The sequence below is a fragment of the Mobula hypostoma genome, chromosome 6, assembly GCF_963921235.1.
Source record: "Mobula hypostoma chromosome 6, sMobHyp1.1, whole genome shotgun sequence".
NCBI classification, from domain to species: domain Eukaryota; kingdom Metazoa; phylum Chordata; class Chondrichthyes; order Myliobatiformes; family Myliobatidae; genus Mobula; species Mobula hypostoma.
Genome location: NC_086102.1, coordinates 88,887,337 through 88,912,891, shown reverse-complemented (window position 1 = coordinate 88,912,891; position 25,555 = coordinate 88,887,337). Strand labels below are relative to the sequence as shown.

Sequence of the window (25,555 nt, the reverse complement as noted above, 5' to 3'; positions counted from 1 at the left end):
GTTCCCTTATTCAAGAAAGGGAGTAGAGATAGCCCAGGAAATTTAAAACCACTGTGTCTTACTTCAGTGGTTGGTAAGCTGATGGAGAAGATCCTGAGAGGCAAGATTTATGAACATTTGGAGAGGTATAATATGATTAGGAATAGTCAGCATGGTTTTGTCAAAGGCAGGTTGTGCCTGATGAGCCTGATTGAATTTTCTGAGATTGTGACTAAACACATTGATGAAGGTAGAGCTGTAGATGTAGTGTATATGGATTTCAGCAAGGCATTTGATAAGGTACCCCATCCACGGCTTATTGAGAAAGTAAGTAGGCATAAGATCCAAGGGGACCTTGCTTTGTGGACCCAGAAATGGTTTGCCCACAGAAGGCAAAGAGTGGTTGTAGACAGGTCATATTCTGCATGGAGGTTAGTGACCAGTGGTATGCCTTAGGGAATCTGTTCTGGGATGCCTTCTCTTCATGATTATTTTAAATCAGGAAGTGGAGGGATGGGTTAGTAAATTTGCTGATGACACAAAGGTTGGGGGTATTGTGGATAGTGTGGAGGTCTGTCAGAGGTTACAGTGGGACATTGATAGGATGCAAAACTGGGCTCAGAAGTGGCAGATGGAGTTCAACCCAGCAAAGTGTGAGGTGGTTCATTTTGGTAGGTCAAATATGATGGCAGAACATAGTATTAATGGTGAGACTCTTGGCAGTGTGGAGGATCAGAGGGATCTTGGGGTCCGAGTCCATAGGACACTCAAAGCTGCTGCACAGGTTGATTCTGTGGTTAAGAAGACATATGGTGTATTGGCCTTCATCAACCGTGGGATTGAGTTCAAGACACGAGAGGTAATGTTACAGCTGTATAGGACCCTGATCAGACCCCAGTTGGAGTACTGTGCTCAGTTCTGGTCACCTCACTACAGATAGGATGTGGAAACTATAGAAAGGGTGCAGAGGAGATTTACAAGGATGTTGCCTGGATTGGGGAGCATGCCTTATGAAAATAGGTTGAGTGAACTTGGCCTTTTCTCCTTGGAGCAATGGAGGATGAGAGGTGACCTGACAGAGGTGTATAAGATGATGAGAGGCATTGATCGTGTGGATAGTCAGAGGCTTTTTCACAGAGCTGAAATGGCTATCACAAGAGGGCACAGTTTTAAGGTGCTTGGAAGCAGGTACAGAGGAGATGTCAGGGGTAAGTTTTTTACACATAGAGTGCTGAGTATGTGGAATGGGCTGCTGGTGATGGTGGTGGAGGCAGATACGACGAGATTTTTTAAGAGACTCCTGGATAGGTACATAGAGCTTAGAAAAATAGAGGGCTATGTGTAACCCTAGATAATTTCTAAGGTAAGGACATGTTCAGCACAGCTTTGTGGACCGAAGGGACTGTATTGTGCTGTAGGTTTTCTATGTTTCTATGAGAGTCTCACTGCATTGCATCAGAGGCAGCATAGCTAATCTGGCTGTGGGTTTTCCCAGTAAGGCCAGCACTGATTGCATTACCTCAGTTGATGTGCAAATAGTAACCATCCAGATCATTAATACAGCTGATTCAATATTGCAATTCATGTAGAATCCAGGCTGAACCAAGTCTCTCTCTGCAGCTTAATAATGAGCCAAGACTATTCCCAGTGCATCAGTGCAAGGTATGGAGTTTACTGTCAGTTCATTCCTTCATCAGAAGTCTGGCTACAGGACAAATGATGCTCAGGAGAAAGCTGGAGCTTGCAGGAGGGTGCGACCTTACTGTGGCAACACCAGTCCTATGTCAGCCAACACAACCGCTGGTCTGGGATCTGTGGCAATCAGGCTCCTCGCTGCGATGGTGTAAATCAGACAATGGCTCTGACCATCCGTATCTGAGGCTAAGTGTGCAGATCAGGAATCACTATCTGATTTTCCTTTCTCCTTTATAAAGTTTATACCCCCCAACCCTTGCTGGCAGACCAGGTGATAAAATACATAAAAGACCTTGAGTTACAGCACATGTCCACCAAACACAGCTGGAACATTAGATCATGTCCATTCAGAAGGAAATTAATGGTTTTACTGAACAATCTATCTGACAGATGTGACCAGTGTAAAGTCACTTTCATTCACTCTTTAACTCATCAAAATCAATGTTGAGTTCATTGTCCTTGATGCCAATAAACTTGACCTTAACTTAATAGACAATTTCTTTGAAAACTAAGATTAATACTTTTTGTTTAATTTGGCCTTCTCGTAACCTCATCTTTCTTTTCCCCTCTCTTTGGTTTGCTTTCTGTACCTGATTTTCTATTGAATTATAAATTCCAACATTTACTTGCCCTATGAGGTTTCTCAGTCAGACTGGTTGAAGAGATATGCCATTGATTGACCAGTTCATGCGTCCCAGATGTGCGAGTGACTCAATAATTTGAAGTTAAATTGCTGTTCTAGTACCTGTAGCAAGTCTCTGCCAGTGAGATGAATGTTCCATTTCTGCTTGTTCAGAAATATTTTGCCTCTGAAGGGGGTAATTCACCAGAGCTGGTGTGATATCAAACTGGCAAGTCTAGGAAAAGCGAATGAGTGGCTTAGTGATGAAACTGATAGCACAGAAATAGGTCCTTCAGCCATGCCAATCATTGATACCAACCCTATTTTATTCTCCTCACAATCAGCTCAACTCTCCCCAAATTCTCCTGCACATGGGAGCAACCCATATGATGCGGAAGAACTCAGCAGGTCAGGCAGCACCTGTGGAGGGAAAATGGACCGTCAACGTCAATGTTCTGGGTCAAAAACCTTCACATAGATCCTGAGATATTGACCGTCCATTATGCTCCACAGATGCCGTTCAGATTCCAGCATCTCCAGTTGCTCATGTCTGCCATACACAGCTAACTTATGTGGGAGAAAATGAGAGATTCTGGGGGAAGCCTGCGCAGTCACAGGGAGAACATGCAAACCCCACACAGTCAACACCAGAGGTCGCGATCTGACCCGGATCATTCAGACTCATGTATTTATCACCAGACAGAGACGTAACGTTAAGATTTGTGCTCCTCATGTATGTGAAGGACGTAAGTAATAAAGTCAACTCAATTCAATTCACATACACTGAAACATACACCGAAATGTGTCCTTTCCGCTAGCAACTAACACAACCTAAGCATGTACTGGGGCAGCCCGCAAGTGTGGGCACACATTCTGACGCCAGCTTAGCGTGCCCACAATGCAGGCAGAACCACACAGAACACAACAACAGAACAAACCCGTTTGCACACACAGACAGTCCTTCAGGCCCGAAGAGGCTTCCAGCCTCCAGTGGACCCGTGGACAGCAGACCTTCGAGTTCCCCAGTGGACCCTCCTCTGGAGATCCAGGGCTTCGGCTACCGGGCTTTGACTTCTGGATTTCCAGTTGACCTTCGCGCTTCAATCTCCAGTGTTCATCCCGGGACGAGCTGATGAACTGATCCCAAACCCCAGGGCTTACTGATAACAGGACTCCGAACTCCAGGCCTCGAACTTCGGACTCGCAGGCTCGCAGACCCACGGGGGGCGGCGGGGATACCACGCCTTGAGCTTCCTGCTGATAAGGACATCCAACCCGGAGACTCGCTGACCTGTAGTTCTCCATCTGCTGAGCCTCTGCGCTGCCCTCTAACTAAAGATAACTAAAAGTAAAATACTGCAGGTGTTGGAAATCTGTGTTAGCCTCCTTCGGGGAGAGAGGCTTTAATGGCTTCTGTTTACTTTTTGTCTTAAGTCTCTTTGAAGGGAGAATCAAACAAAATGCCAGGGGAAAGCAATATAGGAATGTCTATAAATTATTCAGCATTCCTTGCTGGAGGGAGGAGGGTGGTGGAAAAGAAACAGTAATGTTCCCTGCTTTTTGTTTCTTTGTCTCTTTTAAGGATTCACGAGCCTTGTCTCGGGGGCGGGGGGAAGAGAAATTGGTTTTCAACGAAAGGGAAAAAATTGACGGTGCGTGTAGCTTTAAATGTTAAAGCTCCGATTGTGACAGAAAGCAAAAGGCTGGGCTGTTACAACACTGATAAGACACGGGATCCCCAAGGTAAAATAGCTGACGGCTACTTAAATGGCATCGTCTCAGAGCAGGAGAAGGTTAGACATGCCGGAGCACATAGCAGAGAAGGGAAAGGAAGGAGTGAGGGGTGAGGGTTGGTGAAAAGCACAGAAGGCACTCGCCTCCTAAGGGATTCTGCCCTTGTGAAACAAATTCAGATTTATTCCTCTATCTGTTTTGGATTCTTACAAGGGAGCTGGAAGTTATTTGAGCAAATTGTGGTATGTGTATATGTGTGTGTGTGCCTACAGTGGTGGAGAGGTTCCTGTTGCTAGCATTTGCTGTTTTGTCTCGTAGATTAAACCAGGTGTTTCTCCATCCTGCCAATTACAACCCAAGCCCGCCGGTCTATCACTCCATCCCGGCGTGTAAAGTGATTGAAAGGGCTGATGAACAGCGAGGCGCACAAGTCAGCAGAGAGCAAGGCAGTCTGCAATGGCAGCAGGTAGGACGGAGAGCTCCCTCGCAAACTGGGGCATCTGCATGTTGCATGTGTTGTCTGTGCGATGTGCTACAATTATTTCCTTCATTGCTATGGTCTTTACTCGGGAGCCGGGCGGTGAACCCTCAGCTCCGAAACGACCACAGCGTCCAAACAGCCGGTAGCTTTAAAAATGGCCCCGTCTATCGAAGTGCCGAACGAATGTCAGGGCTTTTCTTGAACCATGCAATCCTTTAGTGCTTTTCTTTTTATATAAAAATAAAACAGCGAATACTTTGCAAGCGTGGAACTGCTACAGTTTCTGTTTAATTGGCCATCTCCGGAGTTTGGCGTGGCTGTGCCGAGCCGCGCATCTTGCGCCATCTAGTGGTAGTGTATCTGTTGTGGTGTTACACGTGGGGCCATTGGGGACTGGCTTGTTGGGATCTTCCTCAGCCAGAGAGGACGGGGACCGGATAGGGAGTGTGGCTTCCAGGTAAACGGGCCACTCTAGGAACAATTTACTGACGAAGAGGTGTAGTCTTGCACTGTTTCTAATTTGCATTCTCTCCTTGGGAGCAATTCACCGGAGCTGCCCTGATATCTGCTGTCTACATGAGAGAGGTGTATGCCATCCCCTCTCTGAGGATGTCAAAGATCAGGATCACTTGAGCTGCAAACTACACAGTACCTTGACCTGATCCCACCCATGTCAGAGAAATCCCCTTTGTTCCAGTTGCATCCCTCCACCAGCTAGCCTGCTGCCTTGCTGCGATGAAGGGTCCCTCATTAGAAGTTTCTCTTCCTGAAGATGCTGCCTGATGTGCTAAAGCTGTTGTTAGACAGCTGGTATATCTTAACCAGGGCTGAAATGTCTAATGCTCGAGACACACTTCCAAAATGATTGGAGAATGTCTGAAGGAGCCCTGAGGGCAAGATATTCTTCTCCCCAGAATGTACTGCTGGTGGTGGTGGATAGACTTGTCTAAGGAGCTGCATGTGCGGGTCATAGTGGGATATGGGTGTTGTGTAGGAAGAAGGAATCAGTTTGTTTGAGTATTAATTACTGGGTTTAATTAGTTTGGCATTGTATTCGTGGCCAATGAGTATATTCTGTTCTGTTTTTTTTATCCCCAGCATTTGAAACTTAAAAATTGTGTTTCGTGCCCCTGTATCATGGCTCGTGTTCACAAGTATCTGTTGTGTCAAACACCTGAACCTGGCAAGATTTGGGTAGCCTCTCTCGTATGACCTCTATGTGCTGAATATAAAATTGTGCAGATTCTGGAAACCTGAGATCAGTTATTTGCAGTACTGGGGCGGGGGTGGGGGGGGGATATCATGTGCCCTCCTTTCTGCCAAAAAAAATTCCCATCATGGTTCATCCTCAGCATCTATCTTGATAGAATGCCAAAGCCAGTCAGAAAGCTGACAGCCTCTGATTGATTCGATTGGGTTGTTGTTGACTGTCAACCATACTGGAGGCCAAATGGTACAGATGCTGGAAACACAAAAATAAATTCCTGTCGTCAGTAAGACCATGCTCCCTTTAGTCTCACTCATTTCTGTGAGTCAGGGGTAGCAGCCTGCACCAGGGAGAATACCACTCATTCCTTCCAACCTGCTACCATTCTATCTGAAAACAGCTGATCTGACAGACACCTCGGTTATTTATCAGGCTTGGCCTCTGATCCCATGATGTCATTATGGAAACACAAAGCTGCCAGGCTCCGTGTTGCAATTTACAGTAGATCCTGGAGGAGATGACAGTTGGGCCCTTAAAGTGGGTTCAAGGTTTACAGTAAGTAACTGTCCGGTGACTGTTGATTACACGAGGGGCTGATGTACTAGACTGGTGCTGTCATCAGGGTTAGATGATAGATAGCTGTGTGGAGCCAGAGTGCCTGGGCTGTTTGATAGCTGTGTGAACCAGCAGGGGACTCCAGATAGCAGAAGTGACTAGCACTCAAAGGCTGCCTGCATCCCTTAGCTGCTCACACGTGGAAGGATGGGAGTCATTTGTTAATTAAATCTGAGCAGTGATGTATTGCAGAATGGCTGAGCGTACGAGACAAGTGCTTACAGGGAACGGAAACCGTGCAGAGTTCTGCCTGTGACCTGCTGGCAACTGTGGATCCTTTGGGCATCGGTAGGCATCCTCCACTCTGTTTAACATTGTGGGCTCAGCAAGGTTATTGCCTTGAGAGGGTGAGATCCACAATGACAGTCGAGAAACACTGATATGCTGTTGTTTTCTTGGCCCTGGATTCTTGGGTGTGTATACATGCAACATTTCCATTAAAATGGTTTCTGTTGTATAATGTGTGTGTGCGCGTGCATGTGTAAATTTGTTCATGCTTGGACCACGTTTTTAAGACACTGATTGTCTTGATGCTTTTTTTTTAAGTTGCCATGGGGCTCAGATTAACCCTGTGTGAAATTTTCCTTGGCTACCCCTGTGAGAGTGTAGAAGGTAGTTTTATTGTGTATTAAGTAGTGGTTCAATATAACAGATCTCTCTGAGTACCATGTGAAACAGGCAAGTAGAGTTTCAATTAGTGTTAGCTAGATGCTCGCAACATTGCCTCGCTATATTGTCCTTGCACCGTCTCAGGCCACGAGTCACTCACCTTCCCCACGGTTTGTGATGCTGATTACAGAGTGCAGCCAACTGTTTCTGAATGTGTAGTCAGTCAGTCAGTGTCCCAAACCTTCCTGCCTGGAGTTTTGTTCTGCTTGTATTGTCAACACTACAGTACGCCAGTTAGGAAATCTAATCAGCTAGGCTTGGGATGGGGTGGTGGGAGAGGAATCTGGGATCTGGGAGCAATTTCTTCCCAACTCTGTCTCTTTATGACAAATTGTGGCGTGCTGTTATACTTGATCAAAATCACTTCAGCCTGGAATTTGTTGTCTCTTTTTTTTCTGTCAGCTCTGCTCTTCATTCAGCTCCTCATCCCAGGGATCAGCTTTCTGATCCGTTGCAGGTTCTGCCAGCTCCCTGCTTCAATGAGGGCTGACAGTCTCTGGGGTAAAAGGGTAAGTGAGCTGGTTTTGTTTTGGTTAATTGTGTTTTGGCTAACGTTTTAATAGGAAGTTGATTCTATTTCATACATTCCATTTTTGTAATGGTTAACATTATACAGCACAGCACTGGACAGTTTTTAAGTATCAGATACTTGAATATACTAAAGGAGCTTAAGAGCTGGCAGTGAGAGGAGAGTACAGCCACTGTGAGAGGCTGTAGCCCTGTACAGAGATCTTGTTGTCAACCAATCAGATTGGCCTATGACTCACAGTGAATGGCCTATGACACAACTCCTAAGTAAACTTAGTTGCAGAAGCCATGCCAGTTTCGCCCATTGAGAACTTGGTGGTTTCCCTAAGGGTGCAGAGGGGGGAATGATAGTTGCACAGTTAGGGAGCAGAAGCTGTGAACACTAAATCAGAATCAGTAGTAAGGGGATGGTCATTGAACTGATTGACTGGGGAACTGCCTAATGATCTGACAGTTTATGGCATTGGTTTATTATTGTCACATGTCCCAACATGGAGTGAAAAGCTTTTTTTTTCCTACCTGCAGCCGGACAGATCATGATGTAAGTACATTCATGCAGTAAAAAGAAAAGCATAGTGTTGAAGTTTTGAAAATTGAGTACAGAGTGAGAAAAGGCTCCTTTGAGCCACATCACCCAGCAATTCGTCCAATTTAATCCCGGTTTAATCGCGGGACAATTTACAATGACCAATTAACCTACCAGCTGGTACATCTTTGGACTGTGGGAGGAAACTTAAGCACCCGGGGGAAACCCACACAGTCATGGGACGAACGTGCAGACTCCTTGCAGGCAGCGATGGGAATTGAACCCAGGTCACCTGTACTATAAAGTGTTGTGCTAATCACTACTAGGGTTGCCAACTGTCCCGTATTTGCCGGGACATCCCGTATATCGGGCTAAATTGGTTTGTCCCATACGGGACCGCCCTTGTCCTGTATTTCCCCCGCTAAGGTAGAGCGTTCCTATGAATCCATTCATAAGCCGAAATGGTGTAAAGTAAAGAAGCAATTATCATTAATTTATATGGGAAAAATTTTTGAGTGTTCCCAGACCCAAAAAATAACCTACCAAATCATACCAAATAATGCACAAAACCTAAAATAACAGTAACATAGTAAAAGCAGGAATGATATGATAAATACACAGCCTATATAAAGTAGAAACAATGTATCTACAGTGTAGTTGGGAAGATTAAGCCGAAACTGATTAGTAGGGAAAAAAAATCGACACGTCATGTATGCGTACGTCATGCATGCGCACACAGATGCCCGCGCAAGGCTTCATGGTCATGGTACTCTTTCTCGGGGTAAACACAAGTGTCCCGTATTTGACTGCTATTTTTGTCCCTTATTTGGGAGTGAGAAAGTTGGCAACCCTAAATTGAACCCGGGTTACCTGTACTATAAAGTGCTGTGCTAATCACTACACTACTGAGCTGCCCCACAGGTAGACAGAGTGCAAGAGCCCTGAGAGAGACAGGGCATCTAAGAACTTGTTTTTAACATGTGAGAAGTCTGTTCAAGAGTGAAAGCATTGGGGTAGGAGCTCTTCTTGGGCCTAGTGGTACATGTTCTCCAGCTTCTGTATCTTCTGTCCAATGGAAGAGTGTAGAAAAGGAAAGAACTGGGGTGGACGGGGTCGTTGGCTGCTTTCCCGAGGCAGTGTGAAGTACAGACTGAGCCAATGGAGAGGAGGCAGGTTTGTGTGATGGACGGGGCTGTGTCCACAACTCTCTGCATTTGCTCGCAGCCTTGGGCCATTCCAAGCTGTGACGCATCCAGGTAGGATGCTTTCCATGATGTAGATGTAAAAATAACAAAACTTGTCAAGACTCATCAGGAGCATGCAGAATTTCCTTTGCCTGCAGAGAGAGTAGAGATATTGTTGTGCTTTTTTTGGCCGCACCATACACGTAGTTGGACTGGGACAAATTATTTGTGATGGTTACATCAAGGAGCTTGATATGGGTGATGCTTGAACAATCCCTGACTACTAATACAGTTTTAATTAAACGTGGATGTACTGTAGGTGGCTCCAGGGCAGCCTGCTTGTCTCTTTCAAATTAGCTCTCAACTTCCAGTATCGATGTCAGCTTGTGTCTGCAATGAAAGCACAGCAACTGCACAATATCCATTGTTTTTCTGTGGATTTGCACTTCCCTGTGACTGCATGGACACTCAGCAAGTCAGAGTTTCACACAAACACATGGGTGAATGGGAGACTCTGAGATTGTAAGGGAGTATGAGACAGGGAGTGCCCTGCCCAGGTATTGACGAGCTGACAATGGAGTGGAGGAACTTGTAAATTCAAATGTTATTGTACACTTGTACATTTCTGCAGTTAAGGATGTGGCCACAATTTTCCCACATCAACACAGTTTCCCTTACTGCTGTTTGGACAGCGAGTGAAAGTGCATTGGGCATGTGCATGGAAATGGGGCTCGTGGCCCAGGGCAGTTGTGTCGATGAGAATCGAAATCTTATTCACTTAAAATACCAACCTGAAAGATCAGAATCAGGTTTAATGTCACCAGCATATGTCATGAAATGAGCTGAAGTTTAAAGTTGCTGGAAGAACTCGGCAAGTGCAGCAGCATCCTTGGAGGCAAAATGTGTAAGTAAGTGCTTTGGGTCAAGATCGCATTTCAAGTCAAGTCAAGTCACTTTTTATTGTCGTTTCAACCATAACTGCTGGTACAGTACACAGTAAAAATGAGACAACGTTTTCCAGGACCATGGTGCTACATGAAACAATACAAAAATACACTGAACTGTGTAAGAAAAAACACAAAAACGACACTAGACTACAGACCCACCCAGGACTGCATAAAGTGCACAAAACAGTGCAGGCATTACAATGAATAATAAACAAGACAATAGGCACAGTAGAGGGCAGTAGGTTGGTGTCAGTCCAGGCTCTGGGTATTGAGGAGTCTGATGGCCTGGGGGAAGAAACTGTTACATAGTCTGGTCATGAGAGCCCGAATACTTCAGTGTGTTTTGCCAGATGGCAGGAGGGAGAAGAGTTTATGTGAGGGGTGTGTGGGATCCTTCATAATGCTGTTTGCTTTACGGATGCAGTGTGTGGTGTAAATCTCTGTAATGGTGGGAAGAGAGACCCCGATGATCTTCTCAGCTGACCTCACTATCCGCTGCAGGGTCTTGCGATCCGAGATGGTGCAATTTCCGAACCAGGCAGTGATGCAGCTGCTCAGGATGCTCTCAATACAACCTTCAGAATGTGGTGAGGATGGGGGGTGGGAGATGGACTTTTCTCAGCCTTCGCAGAAAGTAGAGATGCTGCTGGGCTTTCTTTACTATGGAGCCGGTGTGAGGGGCCAGGTGAGACTCTCCGCCAGGTGAACACCAAGACATTTGTGCTGGGGGGAAGAGGACAGATTGCCAGCACATTGCAATAGCTTTTACAGGGGTGGGGGATAGGGATGGGCTGGTAGGTGATGAGTAGAACCAGATGGGGAGGGGATGATGAGCAGATGAATCCAGGTGGAAGAGAGGAGAGTATGGGAAAGGTGAATGGAGATGTTACCCAGAGTGGTGAAATTCAATGTTGACACCATTGGCTTGTAGGCTACCCATGAGATGTTCTTCCATTTTGTGTTTGGCCTCTCTGTGGCAACAGGGAAGGTCAAGGACATTGTGGGAGTGGGAAAGAGAGTTAGGGACTTGCAACCAGATGTTCGATATTGCTGTTACAAACAGAGTACAGCTGTTCCTCAAAATGATCACCGGGTCTACAGTCGGTCTCCCCAATGTTGAGATGACCGTGACGCGAGCACTGTCTGCAATTGACAGAGTTGGCAAAGGTACCTCTGTCTCACCTGGAGGGATGTTTAGGTTCCTGGATGGTGGTGAGGGAGGAGGGGTAGGGCCAAATGTTGCACCTCCTGTGTTTGGAGGGGAGAGTGTGATGGGGAGGGATGAGTAGACCAGGGATTCATGGGGAGTAGAAAGAGGGGGAGAGTGGAAACTACAGGAGAGGAGAAACCAAGCTTCCAGAAGAAAGAGGACTTTTCAGAGATCCTAAAAAAGTGTAGGCAGTTAATATGCATATATGTGTGGTGATGTGGGCACGTGACCAAGTGGTTAAGGCATTGGACTAGCGATCTGAAGGTCGTGAGTTCGAGCCCCAGCTGAGGGAACATGTTGTGTCCTTGAGCAAGGCACTTAATCACACATTGCTCTGCGACGACACTGGTGCCAAGCTGTATGGGTCCTAATGCCCTTCCCTTGGACAACATTGGTGTCATGGAGAGGGGAGACTTGCAGCATGGGCAACTGCTGGTCTTCCATACAACCTTGCCCAGGCCTACGCCCTGGAGAGTGAAGACTTTCCAGGCGCAGATCCATGATCTCGCAAGACTAACGGATGCCTTTTAAAGAAGAAAACTTCATCTTGAGTGGAGACAGAAAATGAAAGAAGGGGGGTAATGTCCTTAGAGGAGGTGGTGTAGTCAAGGTAGTGGTGGGAGTCAGTGGGCTTGTAGTGTATATTGTGATGAGTCTGGGAGTCAGTGAGCTTGTAGTGTATATTGTGACGAGTTTGTCTCCTGAGATGGAGACAGAGATTAAGAATAGGAAGAGAAGTATCAGGGATGGTCCTGGTGAATCTGTAGACAGGCTGAAATTGGACACAGATGTGTGTGGTGTGTGACTGCATGGTATAGAAAGTGTTTTACACCCTGGCCCCAGAAGAACGATGCTTCATTTAGCTGTATACAGGTGTATGATTGAATGATAATAAATGAACTTGACAGTTGATTAAACGACGAATTGTGCGTGAGTGGAGGAAACAGCACCAGGGTAAGTGTCGATGTAGTAAAGGAAGAGCTGACGGTGTGGGTGGGGATTTGCTTCAATGTGCTTGTAAAGGAAGAGCTGATGATGGTAGGGGAGCTGATGGTGTGGGTGGGGATTTGCTTTAATGTGCTTGGGAAAAGGGCTTTTCCACATCACCAACGAAAAGACAGGCAGAACTGGAGACCACTTTGAGATTGGCAGAAAGTAACAGGGGAGAGTCGTTGTAAGGACAATTTAGTGGAGGGAAGCTAGTTGGATGTTTGTTCAGGAAGCAGAGTGCTCTGAGCCTGACCTTGTGGAGGACAACTGTATACACAGACTGGTGAAGGTGACCAGTGAATTGAAGCACTCAGGATGGCGGAGGACACGTGGGAAAGTGCAGAACATCCAGAGACAGGATGGAGTTCAGGATTTGAAAATGGGTTCAGTGTGTCCATCATTCCTGTCCGTGTTTGCTGCACTGTCAGTCTTGATGCAGGCTGAGAGCCTGAGGAAATATGGACATGCATTATTTATCTCCATGGATGTTTGTAGACCTGCTGAGTTTTTTCCCCGCATTTTGTTTATGTTCCAGATTCCAAAATCCAGACATCCCACCTCTCCCGGAAGTTCTGGAAGTCTTCCGCTTATTAATAGTGGCTCCCTGATGCCCGTAAATTATATACAATATCACGGAAATCAATTTTTTTGTGAGCGAGAGAGAGAGAAAGCGAGAGAGCGAGAGCGCACCATGGCAGAGTGTTCCAAAAAAAGAAAATATAAAACATACGTCACCCCAGACTACCCTGAAGTGTACCCCTGCCTAATAGGGGTCAAAAATAATGACAGTGTTGCTCACTGCACTGTTTACAACAGTGACTTTTCTATTGCCCATGGTGGGTTAAAACTGTAAAAGACATGTTGAAGTGAGTTTAACAGGTGTCATTCGTTCATTAGCATAGCTAACGTTATTTAAACTAGCTGACTAGCTGCTAAGGAGCTACTTCATTACAGACATCCTATCTCTCCCAGAAGTTCCGGGAGTCTCCCGCAAATTGACGGTGCTACCTCCCTGAAATGAGTTTTTGCAGGGTGGGATGTCTGAGAATCTGCAGCCTCTTTGGTCTTCACAGTAAAATAGCAGAGTACATGTTTCCTTGGGTTTAATTTTAACTCATTGCATGTGCTTAACATTCACCTGTTGTGAACTGGGTGAATTACATCCCTGGTGAAAGGTCTTGGCCCAAAACTTTGCTCGTTTATTCCTCTCCATGGACGCTGCCTGACCTGCTGAGTTCCTCCAGCTTTTTGTATGTGTTACAGCACAGGTTTTCAGGTGCTGGTGGAGATGAGGGCAAGGTAAAAGGGGAACAGACTTGTAGTGGATCAAAACCCTCTCCCTGGGCTTGGGCATGGGCATGGAAGGCAGATCCTCGCTGACTGTCCCATCTGAACCCACTCAGTACCTCCAGCATTTTGTTTGTTGCTGTAGATTTCATAGTCTGTAGCCTCTTGTATCTGTAATTATAAATTCTATTCATTAACAATAAACAAACTGTTCCACAGGTCAGGCAGCATCTGTGGAGAGTGAAACAGAGTTAATGTTTCAGAACAAGCTGATAATTTTCCTTGGTTTGTATCTGTACTAGAGTGGGGTTTGGTTACTGGAGCAGCAGCACAGAAAGGATTGGGAGCCTGCAGCATTAATAAAGGGAAGTATATTCACTGGTCCTGATGAAGGGTCTCTGCCCATAACTAAATTCCTCTCCATAGGTGCTGCCTGACCCCGTGAGTTCCTCCAGCATTTTGTATGTGTTGCTATAAATTTCCAGCATCTGAGGAATCTTTGTCTATGGTCACTGGTTAACTGGTAAGCACACAACTCCCACAGGCAGCAGTGACAAGAGTCTGATTTTTGGTTGAGAATACAGGGATAGGTGATGACCCTGCTCTTGGAATCTTTCACTTGGTCTCAGGAGGCCTTTCTGGAAAGGCAGCATTTGTAGTGGAACTTGGAGAAGTCCCTGGGCTGTGACTGGGTCTGGAAAGCAAGTGTAGTAATGTAATAAACAGAGTTCATTCATCACACGACCAAAAGAGGATATCAGACTCTACTGGCCTCCAGCGCTGGTTGTGAATGGTGGGAGAAAACTAACCAGCTCACAAGAAGAGGCTCTGAAAGCATGTGCATCCTTGATGCTGGGGCTCAGTGCGGGAGTGGCACAGACAAGTCTGAAGCCCAAATGGAATTTTCATCTCCACCTCCCGGAATACTGTGTGCAATTCTGGTCACTACAGTATAGGAAGGATCCGAATGCGCTGGAGAATGTGCGGTAGAGATTCTCCAAGATGTTGTGGATGGAAAGTTTCCTTGGAGTGGGGGCTAAAGGGTGTGGGGGGCTTGATGGAGGTGTCACTTTGTGGGGTATAGATTTGGGGGGGGAATAGTAGGAAATGTTTTTCCCCACAGCAGAAGTATTCCTGCTCAAATCACAAACCTCTTCCCTCTGGGTTGTGATGGGGTCAGTCCACGGTGTGCGGCTCGAAGCACTCGAGGGATCTCCCTATTGCACTTTGTCACAAAGAACATTTGGTATTTACTTTCAGCTCTGTGTGCTCAGAAGCGGCAGGCCATGGGTGATGTGGATTTGTGCATAAGCATGCTCGGTAAAGCAGCCGGGGGCTTGAACAACTGCTCCACAAGTTAAGGGACACTGGGATTCAATGTCAACAGTGAGCTGCTCCCACTGGTGTCAGATATTGCTGAACCACCCATCACACTAGACCAATTCTACCCTCACGCAAAGCTGCCACAAAGCTCACACAAATTAATTTGATGCGCAAAATTTGATGACTTTATTTCTTACCTCCTTCATGAGTAAAAAAAAATCTTACGTTACATCTCCATCTAAATGCGCAATCGTAGTAGTTTATAATAAATCACTCAAATCAGTGTGAGTTAATCAGTCTGATGGCCTTGTGGAAGAAGCTGTCCCAGAGCCTGTTGGTCCTGGCTTTTTTGTTGCGATACTGTTTCCCAGATGGTAGCAGCTAGAGTAGATTGTGGTTGGGGTGACTGGGGTTTCCATTGATCCTTTTTACACACCTCCCTTTCTAAATGCCCTGAATCATGGGAAGTTCACACCTATAGATGCGCTGGGTTGTCTGCACCACTCTCTGCAGAGTCCTGCGATTGAGGGAGGTACAGTTCCCATATCAGGCAGTGATGCAGTCAGTCAGGATGCTCTCAATTGTGCCCCTGTAGAAAGTTCTTGGGATCTGAGGGCCCATACTAAACTTCCTGAACCGTCTGAGGTGGAAGAGGTGCTGGTGTGCCTTTTTCATCACCCAGCTGGTGTGTACAGACCACATGAATCAGCCAGTCTGAATCCATGACTGTCCTTTCCTCATGAAGTCCCCTTCATCACAGGTAGCCATCCAGTGCTAATTTGTGTCAATCTTCTTGGTAATTGGTTTATTATTGTCACATGTACCACAGTGCACAGGAAAAAGTTTGTGTGCCATACACGCAATGCTATGGAGAGGACATCTCTGCATCTCTCTCGGGTAGAATGATATCCCAAGAGAATGAAATGCACTGTGTTTTAATGAACATCCCAGCCAGGATGTGTTGCATGTCTTTCATTGTCTCCCTGTTATTTTATAAGTAATTAATTATGGAATAGTTTTAAAAGTGTGTGTAATCATTTCGCTCTGAAACCTTTTGCCGTGCGTTCACCTGTGCTCGAAGTGATGCTATGAAATTGCTTTCTGCAATGTTTCAGTTAAGGCTCCAGGTCCAGACAGCATCTCAGATGCAGCATTGAAAACCTGCACTCCAGAACGAGCTGTGCTGTTCTGGAAATGTGATCTGGACCACAGTGGCTGCACTTCACCAAAAGTTTGTTCAGAAAACACGGGGCAAATCCATCTGACTGTCTGTGGCAGCCTTGCGTGAGGGTAGAATTGGTCTGCAGGTTGTGCTTTGATAGTGTAATGGGTGGTTCAGCAATATCTGACACCAGTGGGAGCAGCTCACTGTTGACATTGAATCCCAGTGTCCCTTAACTTGTGGAGCAGTTGTTCAAGCCCCCGGCTACTTTACCGGGCATGCTTATGCACAAATCTACATCACCCGTGGCCTGCCACTTCTGAGCACGCAGAGCTGAAAGTAAATACCAAATGTACTTAGTGACAAAGTGCAATAGGGAGATTCCTGGAGTGCTTTGAGCTGCACACAGCGTGCAAGGCAGGAGTGCATCATTTCATCTGTAGGAGATGAAGCAACATGCTCTAAGTGTATAGGTCTCCAGATCCCAGAGCCCTGATGGGATTCTCAAAGGGGTTGCAGATAAACTGGACCAACCGAAATCTTAATTCTCTCCAATGTGTTCAGTCATCCGTGAAGGTCAGGGAGCAGTAGACGTGCCAGTGTAAATAAGAAGTTGCTTGTCGAGGGCAAGTATACATGGGGCAAAGCTTCAGAGTTAAATACACTTGCTTTCAAAATTATTCCTCAATTAGTTATTTAAAGAAGCTCTCTAGGGTCATAGAGAGATGCTGTCCTGGCTGGGAATGTTCACTGAAACAGTGTATCATTCCATCTGTAGGCAATGCAGTGATGAATGTTTAATGGTCCTGGTCCATAAATCCCATCCTTTGCCAGAATCCATCACCTTTCTGTAACTCTCACACTCCTAGCTATGATCCTGATTAAGTTGGCAAACAGACGATACAGGTTTATTATCTGGAGTCTGTCAGTATTCTCAGTGGTGGTCTCAGATTTTGCTGGTAATTCCCATCTGTACTACCTGTATTTGATCTTCACATAAGGAACTGTGAGATTATCTTCCCACCCCATTTCCGCAACAGACTCGGGCTCCATGTTTGTTTTTGTTAATGTGGAGTGTTAACGATTCTTCCTCCCCGAACACCGCTTTGTGTTTTGGACCACTCGGAGTTGCTTCTGATGAAGTTTCCTGCCAACCTTTTCCCAAGCAGGATGGCTCCTAGTCGGCCTGCCCTGGTACGCACTGTGCCCCCAGTGCCTCATGAGAGCAGGGCAGCTTCTTGGACCTTGTAGAAGGTGTCCTCACAAACTGATTGAGGGATGAATGGGAATTCCCCAAAGCTGCCTCGGGATGACCAGGAATTCTGCAATGACAGGCAATGCTATTTGCAGGATAGGCAAATGGTGCAAAGCAGCTGCCTTTGTTGCCCTCTTGGTGCTTACCTACAGGTCTTTGGCTTGATAGACACTTTGACTAAGGTTGAGAAGATTGTCAAAGTCCATGTAAGCACAGATGCAATGGCATACTGGAGGCAATATCATGTGCACATAGCACCATATAAGCAACATTCACAGAAAAAATAGAAATGAAACATCTTTTGCAATTTTTACAAGGAAGAACACAAAAGAACAAAAAATAAAGACCATTTTATTTCAAAGTGGGTCACAGTACTGCTAAGCAGTGGTGATTAGAGCAAGAACCGAATAGTTGAAGGGAAGCTCTGTTCTTGGACCTGGTGGTGTAGGACTCCAGGCTTCTGTACCTCCTGCACACTGGCATGGCCCAGAAGGTGTGGCTCTTTGTTTTCTTCAGGCTGCCCTTTCTATTGCTATCACTTATTATTGTGGGGAGGGAAGTGGCCATGATGAACTGGGCGGAATCCACCACTCTGCAGTTTCTTCAATCCTGCCCGTTGAAGTTGCCATACCAGACTGGTACAACCAGCCAGGATATGTTCAACAGCATATCGAATAACAGTGCTCAGTGACAAGCTGAGTGTTTTAACCTCCCCAGAGATTAAAGATACTCATGCACATGATTGCATTTTGTAAAGAATCAGAGATAGCTCCCTCCCACTGACTGAGACGGTAGGCTGAGAGATCAACTCCCACTAAGTTTAGGCAGGTATGAAGAGGAAGCTGCACTGTTAGAGGCATTTTCTTCAACATTCTCTTTGACTGGATGCAAAAGGTATTTTGAAGAAGGGGGTTCTGTAGACATTTGCCCACAGCGGAGGTTAAAATGCCCTGAGGCTGTAATTGCTGGGCACATCAAATTTACTCTTCCGAATAAGCATGTTATGTTTGTCAGGTTCCAGCCCTTGGACTCCTGAGGGAGGATTGGAAGGTTACGACAAACTCTTCTGTGCCTCCTTCAGCCATCAGGATGAATGCCCTGTGGATCAACTGGGTTTTAAAGCTGAGGGGGTCAATGAGACAGTGCAACTACCTATACTCACTGCAGTGACATTGACAACTCGAGCCATGTCAGCTGTTCTGCTGAAACTTGGTTCTTGCCTTTTGCGTTGAAATAATCAAGTGGAGAGGAAACAGTCGCTCTTTTCCCTATCCTGTCTTCTGTTGCAATTCTGGTGTAGCACATACTAATCTTACCACTGCAACCATCAGTCACACTTGTGTTTCCTGATTAATTAATACCTTAATTATAGTTTACTGTTTTTAAATGTCTCTGCATTCTCCTTTCACTCCACAAGATTTGAGGTCTTCTTCTGATTTCTAACCAATCCAATTGCTGAGACCTTGAGTTCTGAGCTAGGGATTCCTTTCCTAAGCTTCCGTGTTCCTTGACTGACACTTTGAGTAGAGCTCATTGTCATGTGTACAGGGTAAATGGAGAACTTACTGCATAGGTCCTGAGGACATACAAAACATAAACTATAAATAAATCAGATAAGGCAGTGAAGAAAAAATATTCAGTCACAAACAGTGAAAATCTGCAGCTGCTGGAAACGCAAGCAATACACATAAAAATGCTGGAGGAACTCAGCAGGCCAGGCAGCATCGACATGAATGAATCCTCCTGAAGGGGGAGTGTGTGTTCAGAGATGAGTCCGTCAGAATCAGATTTATCATCACTGGCTTGTGATGTGGAGCTTGATGTTTTGTGGCAGCAGCACAGTGCAAAGAGTAAAATTAATACAAATTCCAAGATAAATAGTCTGCAGTAGAGCTTGATGTGGTCGGTAATGTTCCATTCCTGGGGTAGGATTAGGGTTCTGCGAGTCGGTTCAAGAATGTGATGGCTGTAGGAAAGACGCTGTTCCTGAACCTGATGGTGTGGGACTTAGGGCTTCTGTACCTCCTGCCTGATGGTAGAAGGGAGAAGAAAGCATGACTCAGATGATGGGGATCCTAAATGATGTCTCCTTCTTGACACTGTGCCCTCATGTTGCTACTTCAGTGGTGGTGATGAACAAAGGTGTGTCCTCTACTCTCTACCCTTGAAAGGTGCACCTTTCAGCCGCTGACCAAGTGCTGGGTCCTCACCCCATGCATCTTGTAGCATTGCCGTGGCTCCAGGAACTGCTTTGAAATATGTTAGTGGCAAGTTCCTGTTTAAGTTAACATGACAGATGAGGGCTTTGGATGACCATTAATGAAAAATAGATTATTCAATTTATTCCTTTTGCAACTTGAGAGCACTGACTCATTTATCCCTGCAAATTATATACATAAATGTTAAATATCTGTGTTTATTTAGAGCATGGCAAAACACTGAAGCAACTGTTTCTTTAATCTATCAATGTTGGATACAGATACCATTTATATCTAGAAGGGAATGAAATCAATAAAGTTAAGATATTTTCTGGTGCTCACAGGAGTCATAACACTTCATTTTTTTGATTGATGATAAAAGCATGTTTGAGGAGGTGTTTAAAGCTAGTCTAAAGGAAGGAGGTGGTGTGAGAAACATTCTTGGAGTCTGAGCTTGGGGCCTGAGTGACAAAAAAGGCTGCCAATTTGGAGCAGGACTCCTTGTGTAATTTCCCTACTCGAGACAATCCTGGGAGAAGTGTTCCGTTATTAAAGAGATTCCAGATTATTTCCTTACCATGTCTAAAAACAAATATGACTTGGAAAGGTGCTAATATATAGAGGAAGTTTTAGACAGGAAGTGTTTTTAATATGATGCAGAGGCATCTGACGGAGCCTCCCAGTGCATTTGGTACTGACAGAATGCTAATGTTTCGAGGAGCTCTTGTGGAGTGTGATGGAGGAAGTTTTGTCAGGAAGTTTCTATTTAGAAGAGAGCGGTAGGAGATAATTATGTAGTGTAGAGATGTCTGGGAGTGAACTGCTAATTGGTGGGTGTCTCTGGGTGTGTTACTATTTGGAGAATATCTCTGCAGTGAGATTATCTGGTAACTGCTTTTTGGTGTGATTTACTGTTTAACTGCTGGTCCTTTGCAAATATTAAATCTTTAATGTTGCAAATATATCCTAAAAGTTGAAGGAATATTGTCGTGTTTATTTAAGTAAAAATTAACAATGAAGAGACTTGCTGAGGAATGTTATTCTGTTTTCAATCCTTAAATTACTGTGTATCTCCCCATTTAGGAAACATTTTATGAATGTGGGAATCTTGAACCTTGAACCAGTTCTGTTATTCAATTAGGTGATGGCTGATGGTATATTTGCCTTTGGTTTATAAATCTTTCCTCTTAATGCCATAATATCTTTAGTTAATACAAACTATCAATTTCAAACTTGCAATTAATTGTTGGCCTAGTCTTGGTTATTTTTTTTAAAACAGGTTCAAACCTTCATCAATTATCTAGCTTCTTCCAAAGTTGATCCTGAAGCTTAGCTAGGCATAACCTAAAAATAACAAAGATGTTTTAACAGCTATATCAGTTACCCTTAATAATAAAAATTTTAAAGACTTACCAAGTTATTCATCACCCTAAACTCTAATATTCTGTAACATCTCCTTGTCACTGAATCTCAGTGTCTGGGTATCATGTGGTAAAGTTGTGTTTTACTTTCTCAAAGGAATGGTGAGCAATTTTCTTCACCCTCACGTTGAAACCATCTTGGCCAGGGGATTCGGTGCCATTATTTTCATCAAAGCTAATTAAGTTTGGCATATCCTTATCCATGCATGTATTAACTCATGAGATTCTTATCATAACTCTTCTGTAAAGATTGACACAAAGTTTTCCTCTAAGATATCAGTCGTTTTCATATTGCCATTACCTACAAACCCATTGTTGCTGACCAATAGTAACACTGGACAACAAAGATTTTGATTCCTGAATTCTTGGATTTTGGGCTGCTGATCATGAAAAGCACCATGAAATTTCAATATCATGCACCTTTTTTTTCCAAAAAAAAAAGGACCTAGTGGTTTCCCAGCGTATATGATGAATAAACTTTTCTCTGGCTTCTAGTCGAGTACTAGTATCGATTTATAACTGACGTTTCCATGCCAAACTCTGCAATCTTCTTCAGGGATGATGCCTGAGCATGTCTAGTTTGGTGGCATTTATAGCCCCACCGTCATGGTCCCTCCTGATTGGTCAGTCCTCGTCCAATAAGGTTTCCACTGTCTTGCCTAGTTTACAATTGAATTCCAGTTCTTATTTGGAGCAAGACATTGGTCTTTGTTAAAATTCTCTTCCTCTTGCTTTATTTCAATGGCTTCCTTCACCAGGTTGTTCCATTGTCTGTGTTGCTGTAGTGTCCTTTCTTTGTGTTTCTTTTGTTGTTCATTTTCTTGTCTTCATTCATGTTTTGATTTTTGTAGGAACTTGAAATTTTGTTTCTTAAGAGCATGAATCAGTTCCAATTCTACCGAGCTCCCATATCTAGCTAGTTAGCCAGATAGCCATTCTGTCGTAGCCAGTCCCTGCCCAAACGTTGTGGCCAGCATCTCAACCAGAATTAGTTATGTAACGTTTTCCTATTGCAAACATTTTACTGAACTCCATCACATTCTTCCTATTAGAAGGATATGACATACTAGCCAATTAAATAACCCTGGCTTATTATTCAGCAATTAATGTTTTCTTTAGTTTGAGTTGGCCCTGTTTTCTCTTAAATTGCATCTCCATTTAACTGTGATTGGGTTGGTTTACATGCTTCATCTGGGGTTGTGGAGGGCCTAAAGTATCTAAAACTAGAGGACTAGGGTTTAGGCCAAAGTGTAAGAGGTTTAGAAGATTTTATTTCACCCAGAGGGTCTTTCACAGGGTATGTACGATGTGGGATAAAGAGCTGTGAACACTGGTAAATCGGTTTATTTACCGTAGCATGTGCCGAGGTACAGTGAAAATCATTGTTTTGAATGCCATCCATTGTGGTAGTACAAAGGGGGGTGGGAACAATAACAGATTGCAGACTTGCAGAGAGTGCAGTACAAGTAGACAATATGATGAGAATCGTTTTGTGCAGGATTGTATGGTCAAGAGGACCATTCAGCAGCTGATACAACCTGCCCTTGAGCCTGGAGATGTCTGCTTTCAGGTTTTTGTATCACTTTCTGATAGCTGGTGGGGAAAATGTCTGGGGTGGCTGGGGTCTTTGACTGCCTTACCGTTCAGTCAGCATCAGAGTTGCAGAAGGGTATAAGACTTTCCCAATGCTAGGAAGTAATGTCTGCACCCAGTACAGAGGGGTGGATGTGATTTGTGGACAATGTAGACATTGCCACGTTCTGACGTCAAAGGTTTAAACTGGTATTTTGGGCGCCCTGGCCGTTGGGGATCATCTCGTGCTGTTTGGGGTCTTTGTGCATTGTTTGCTGGCCTCTGACAGGAAATGAATAATTAAGTAGAATAGACACCTGGAGATTTCCATAACCTTCCCTTTCCCACCTCCCAATGTGCTGTTCCTGGGGTGAATCACCGCAATATCAGGCCCGAAGAATACCTTGTTCCCTAATGCCCAAAGGTGTTTTTTTTAAAATGGGAAATGACTGTGCCCTTTGCTGAGAAGGTGTTCTCTCCTGTGATCTGCGGTGTAGGGTTTAAAAATTTTTTTTGAACCTGCAAAATGTATTGTTTAAGCTGAAGGTAAAATATAGTCCAGTGTTTTAAAGAACAGCTGTTCATTTGTACTCAGAGTAGCCCCACTGGAGTCTGTATTACTTTACCCGATTGTGCTCTCTAGTCTGGACTCTCCATTAAAAGAATATACCCTCTTTCATGAAACCTCAGGATCTTGTGCATTTCAATCCAATCCTTCTCACTCTTCGAAACTTAACAGCTAGTTTGTCCAAGCTTTCCTCACAAAGCTACCATACGTTCCAGGCATTAGTCCAGTGAACTTCACAGTTATCAAGTTATACAGCAGGGAAAGATACCTTCAGCCCAATTTGTCCATACAAACCAAAATGTCTCTGAGTCATACCATTTGCCTTTGGCCTATATCCCTCTAAACCTTTCTATCCATAAAGCTTTTCTAAACTGTTGCCAAGGTAGTAACGTCCTTGCTTTAACAGGGAGATTAATACTGTACACTTGTCCAGACACAGTCCCACCAGTGCCCTATAGAACTGAAGGAGAACCTCCATATATTTGTATTCAGTTGTCCCCGCGAAAAGCAATAACATTCTGTTGGCTTTTCTGACTACTTGCTATACCTGGTCTAGGACTAGGACATCAGCTCCGTCCTTATCAGACAGGGCTATTTTTTTATTATTCGTTTTCTCGCTAAACAGGACAATTCCACTGCTTCTCACATTACCTCCCACTTGCCAGTCTTTGCCCACTCTTTAATCAAATCCTTTGTAGTCTCTTCCTGCCTCATTCAGAACTTGCATTCCTGTCTACCTTTCTGTTGTCAACAAATGTGGTAACTAGGCCCAGGTTTTGGAGTCAGATTGACCGTTCAAAAAAGACCTTTTCCTCTTGGTGAGTGGAAGATGGTTCACATTTCCTCACTGCAGACATTCCCCTTCCTGGACCAACTTCCACATGTAATGGTTATTAATATTTCAGAGTCTGCCTGCTTTGCTATTTCTGAAGCTTGACTTTATTCCTTTGGAAAATGAGCTGCTCTTAATGTGCTTCTGTAAATATTGTCCATACTTTTGGGAAATTTCTTGTGACACTTGTTTATAATTTGTTCTGATTATCCATCACCATTAATGATATTTTTACTGTTTATAATTAATCCCAGGTCTCTTTTTGCTTTAAGCAGCAATATTTTATTCCCCTTACTGATGCCTTTTGTATAATAACTGAAGCAATTTTTATGATGGAACTTTGTTGCCTGGCAACTTGGCACAGTCAAAGAGTGGCATCTGTTCTGTATCCTTTCAAAATTCCTTTCTCCTTGCTTTACCTGCCAACTCTGAAGCAAGCACCTTCCTACCGGTGACACTTCCATGCCAGTCTGATAGGTGGTGAGGTGAGATGGCATTCGTAAACCCTCCCACAGAGGTTTGAGCTCCTCTTTGTTCCGTGACATCCGTGTACTGCGGTGCCCATGATATTTCTCCAGTCTGGTTGGCCTCTGGGTAGTGATTTCAGAACATCAAAGATGCTCTGTTCTTTTCAAAAAGAATGTACAATCTCTACCACTGCTGCAAGTGACATAAATGGATCATTTTAATTTCAGTGTAAAGGGAGAGTTGGTAAGTCAAGAAATATCCTGTTGTTAGACTGGTTTGTGTCCTTGACAATGTACAGACTTCATCAGCCAGCTGCACTCCTTGTCCAACCTAATCGAATAATGGGCAGGAGAAAGGTCCCACTGGCAGGTGAAGTTCTGTGGATCATCTGGTAGCTGCAGGTTTCCATATTGTTTGAGGAACTCCATTTCAGGCCATCAAATCTATGCTGGCCCATCTTTTTGCTACTTCACTACACTTGCGTTTGGCATGACCTGTCTGAGTAGCATGCAAAACAACTTTTCCCACTGTATTTTGGTACCTGACGACAGTAAGCTCGTATCAATACCAATACATTCAAAATCCCTGCAATGTGTCCTCTCCATTGCACCATGTCAAGCCCAGGGATGTGGGATAATCTGACAGCAGAGGTTCATGAGACCTCGCATCACTGGACCAGGGAGAAGTTGAAGTGAAGTTGGTAAGTTGTTTTTGTTTTACAGCGCAGTGGGTGAATAGTGAATTTGCAGCTTGATTTACACAGTGACAACTTTTTCTTTCAAAGACTTGGTGAAAGAAAATGGTGCTGGGTGTGATTTGGGAAGGTGGATCATTATCATTTGTCCTGCCAAGCCAGTCCCACCTGAGAGATCAGCCTTGCACCGTTTGGTGAGTCCAGAGCTGGATGGGTGGTGATGAGGCAATGGCCAAGCCTGGGTTAATTGGAGAAGAGTCATGGTCATACTGAATTACATAGTGCCATAGTCAAAGAACCGTGAGATCAAAGGGCCCAAGGGTTATAGAGGGAGAGGACAGAGAGAATCGGTGCATGGAGATGTAATGAGGTACTGCACTGAAATGGG

The 25,555-nt window shown here is 44.6% G+C and overlaps 1 protein-coding gene across 5 annotated transcripts in view; it reads left to right on the top strand.

Moving 5' to 3' along the window:
* The first annotated feature begins 3,942 nt into the window (after positions 1 to 3,942).
* The window catches only part of enox1 (ecto-NOX disulfide-thiol exchanger 1), a 364,527-nt gene continuing 342,914 nt past the window's right edge, over positions 3,943 to 25,555 (top strand). For 3 of the 5 annotated variants that reach the window (XM_063051178.1, XM_063051177.1, XM_063051174.1), the window contains exons 1-2: positions 4,133 to 4,272; positions 4,349 to 4,496. In XM_063051178.1, the coding sequence (XP_062907248.1) occupies positions 4,487 to 4,496 (10 nt within the window). In that variant the 5' untranslated portion in view covers positions 4,133 to 4,272; positions 4,349 to 4,486. Of the gene's footprint in view, positions 4,040 to 4,073; positions 4,090 to 4,132; positions 4,273 to 4,348; positions 4,497 to 25,555 lie in introns of those variants that run through there. The other 2 variants (XM_063051175.1, XM_063051176.1) reach the window with 2 other exon arrangements.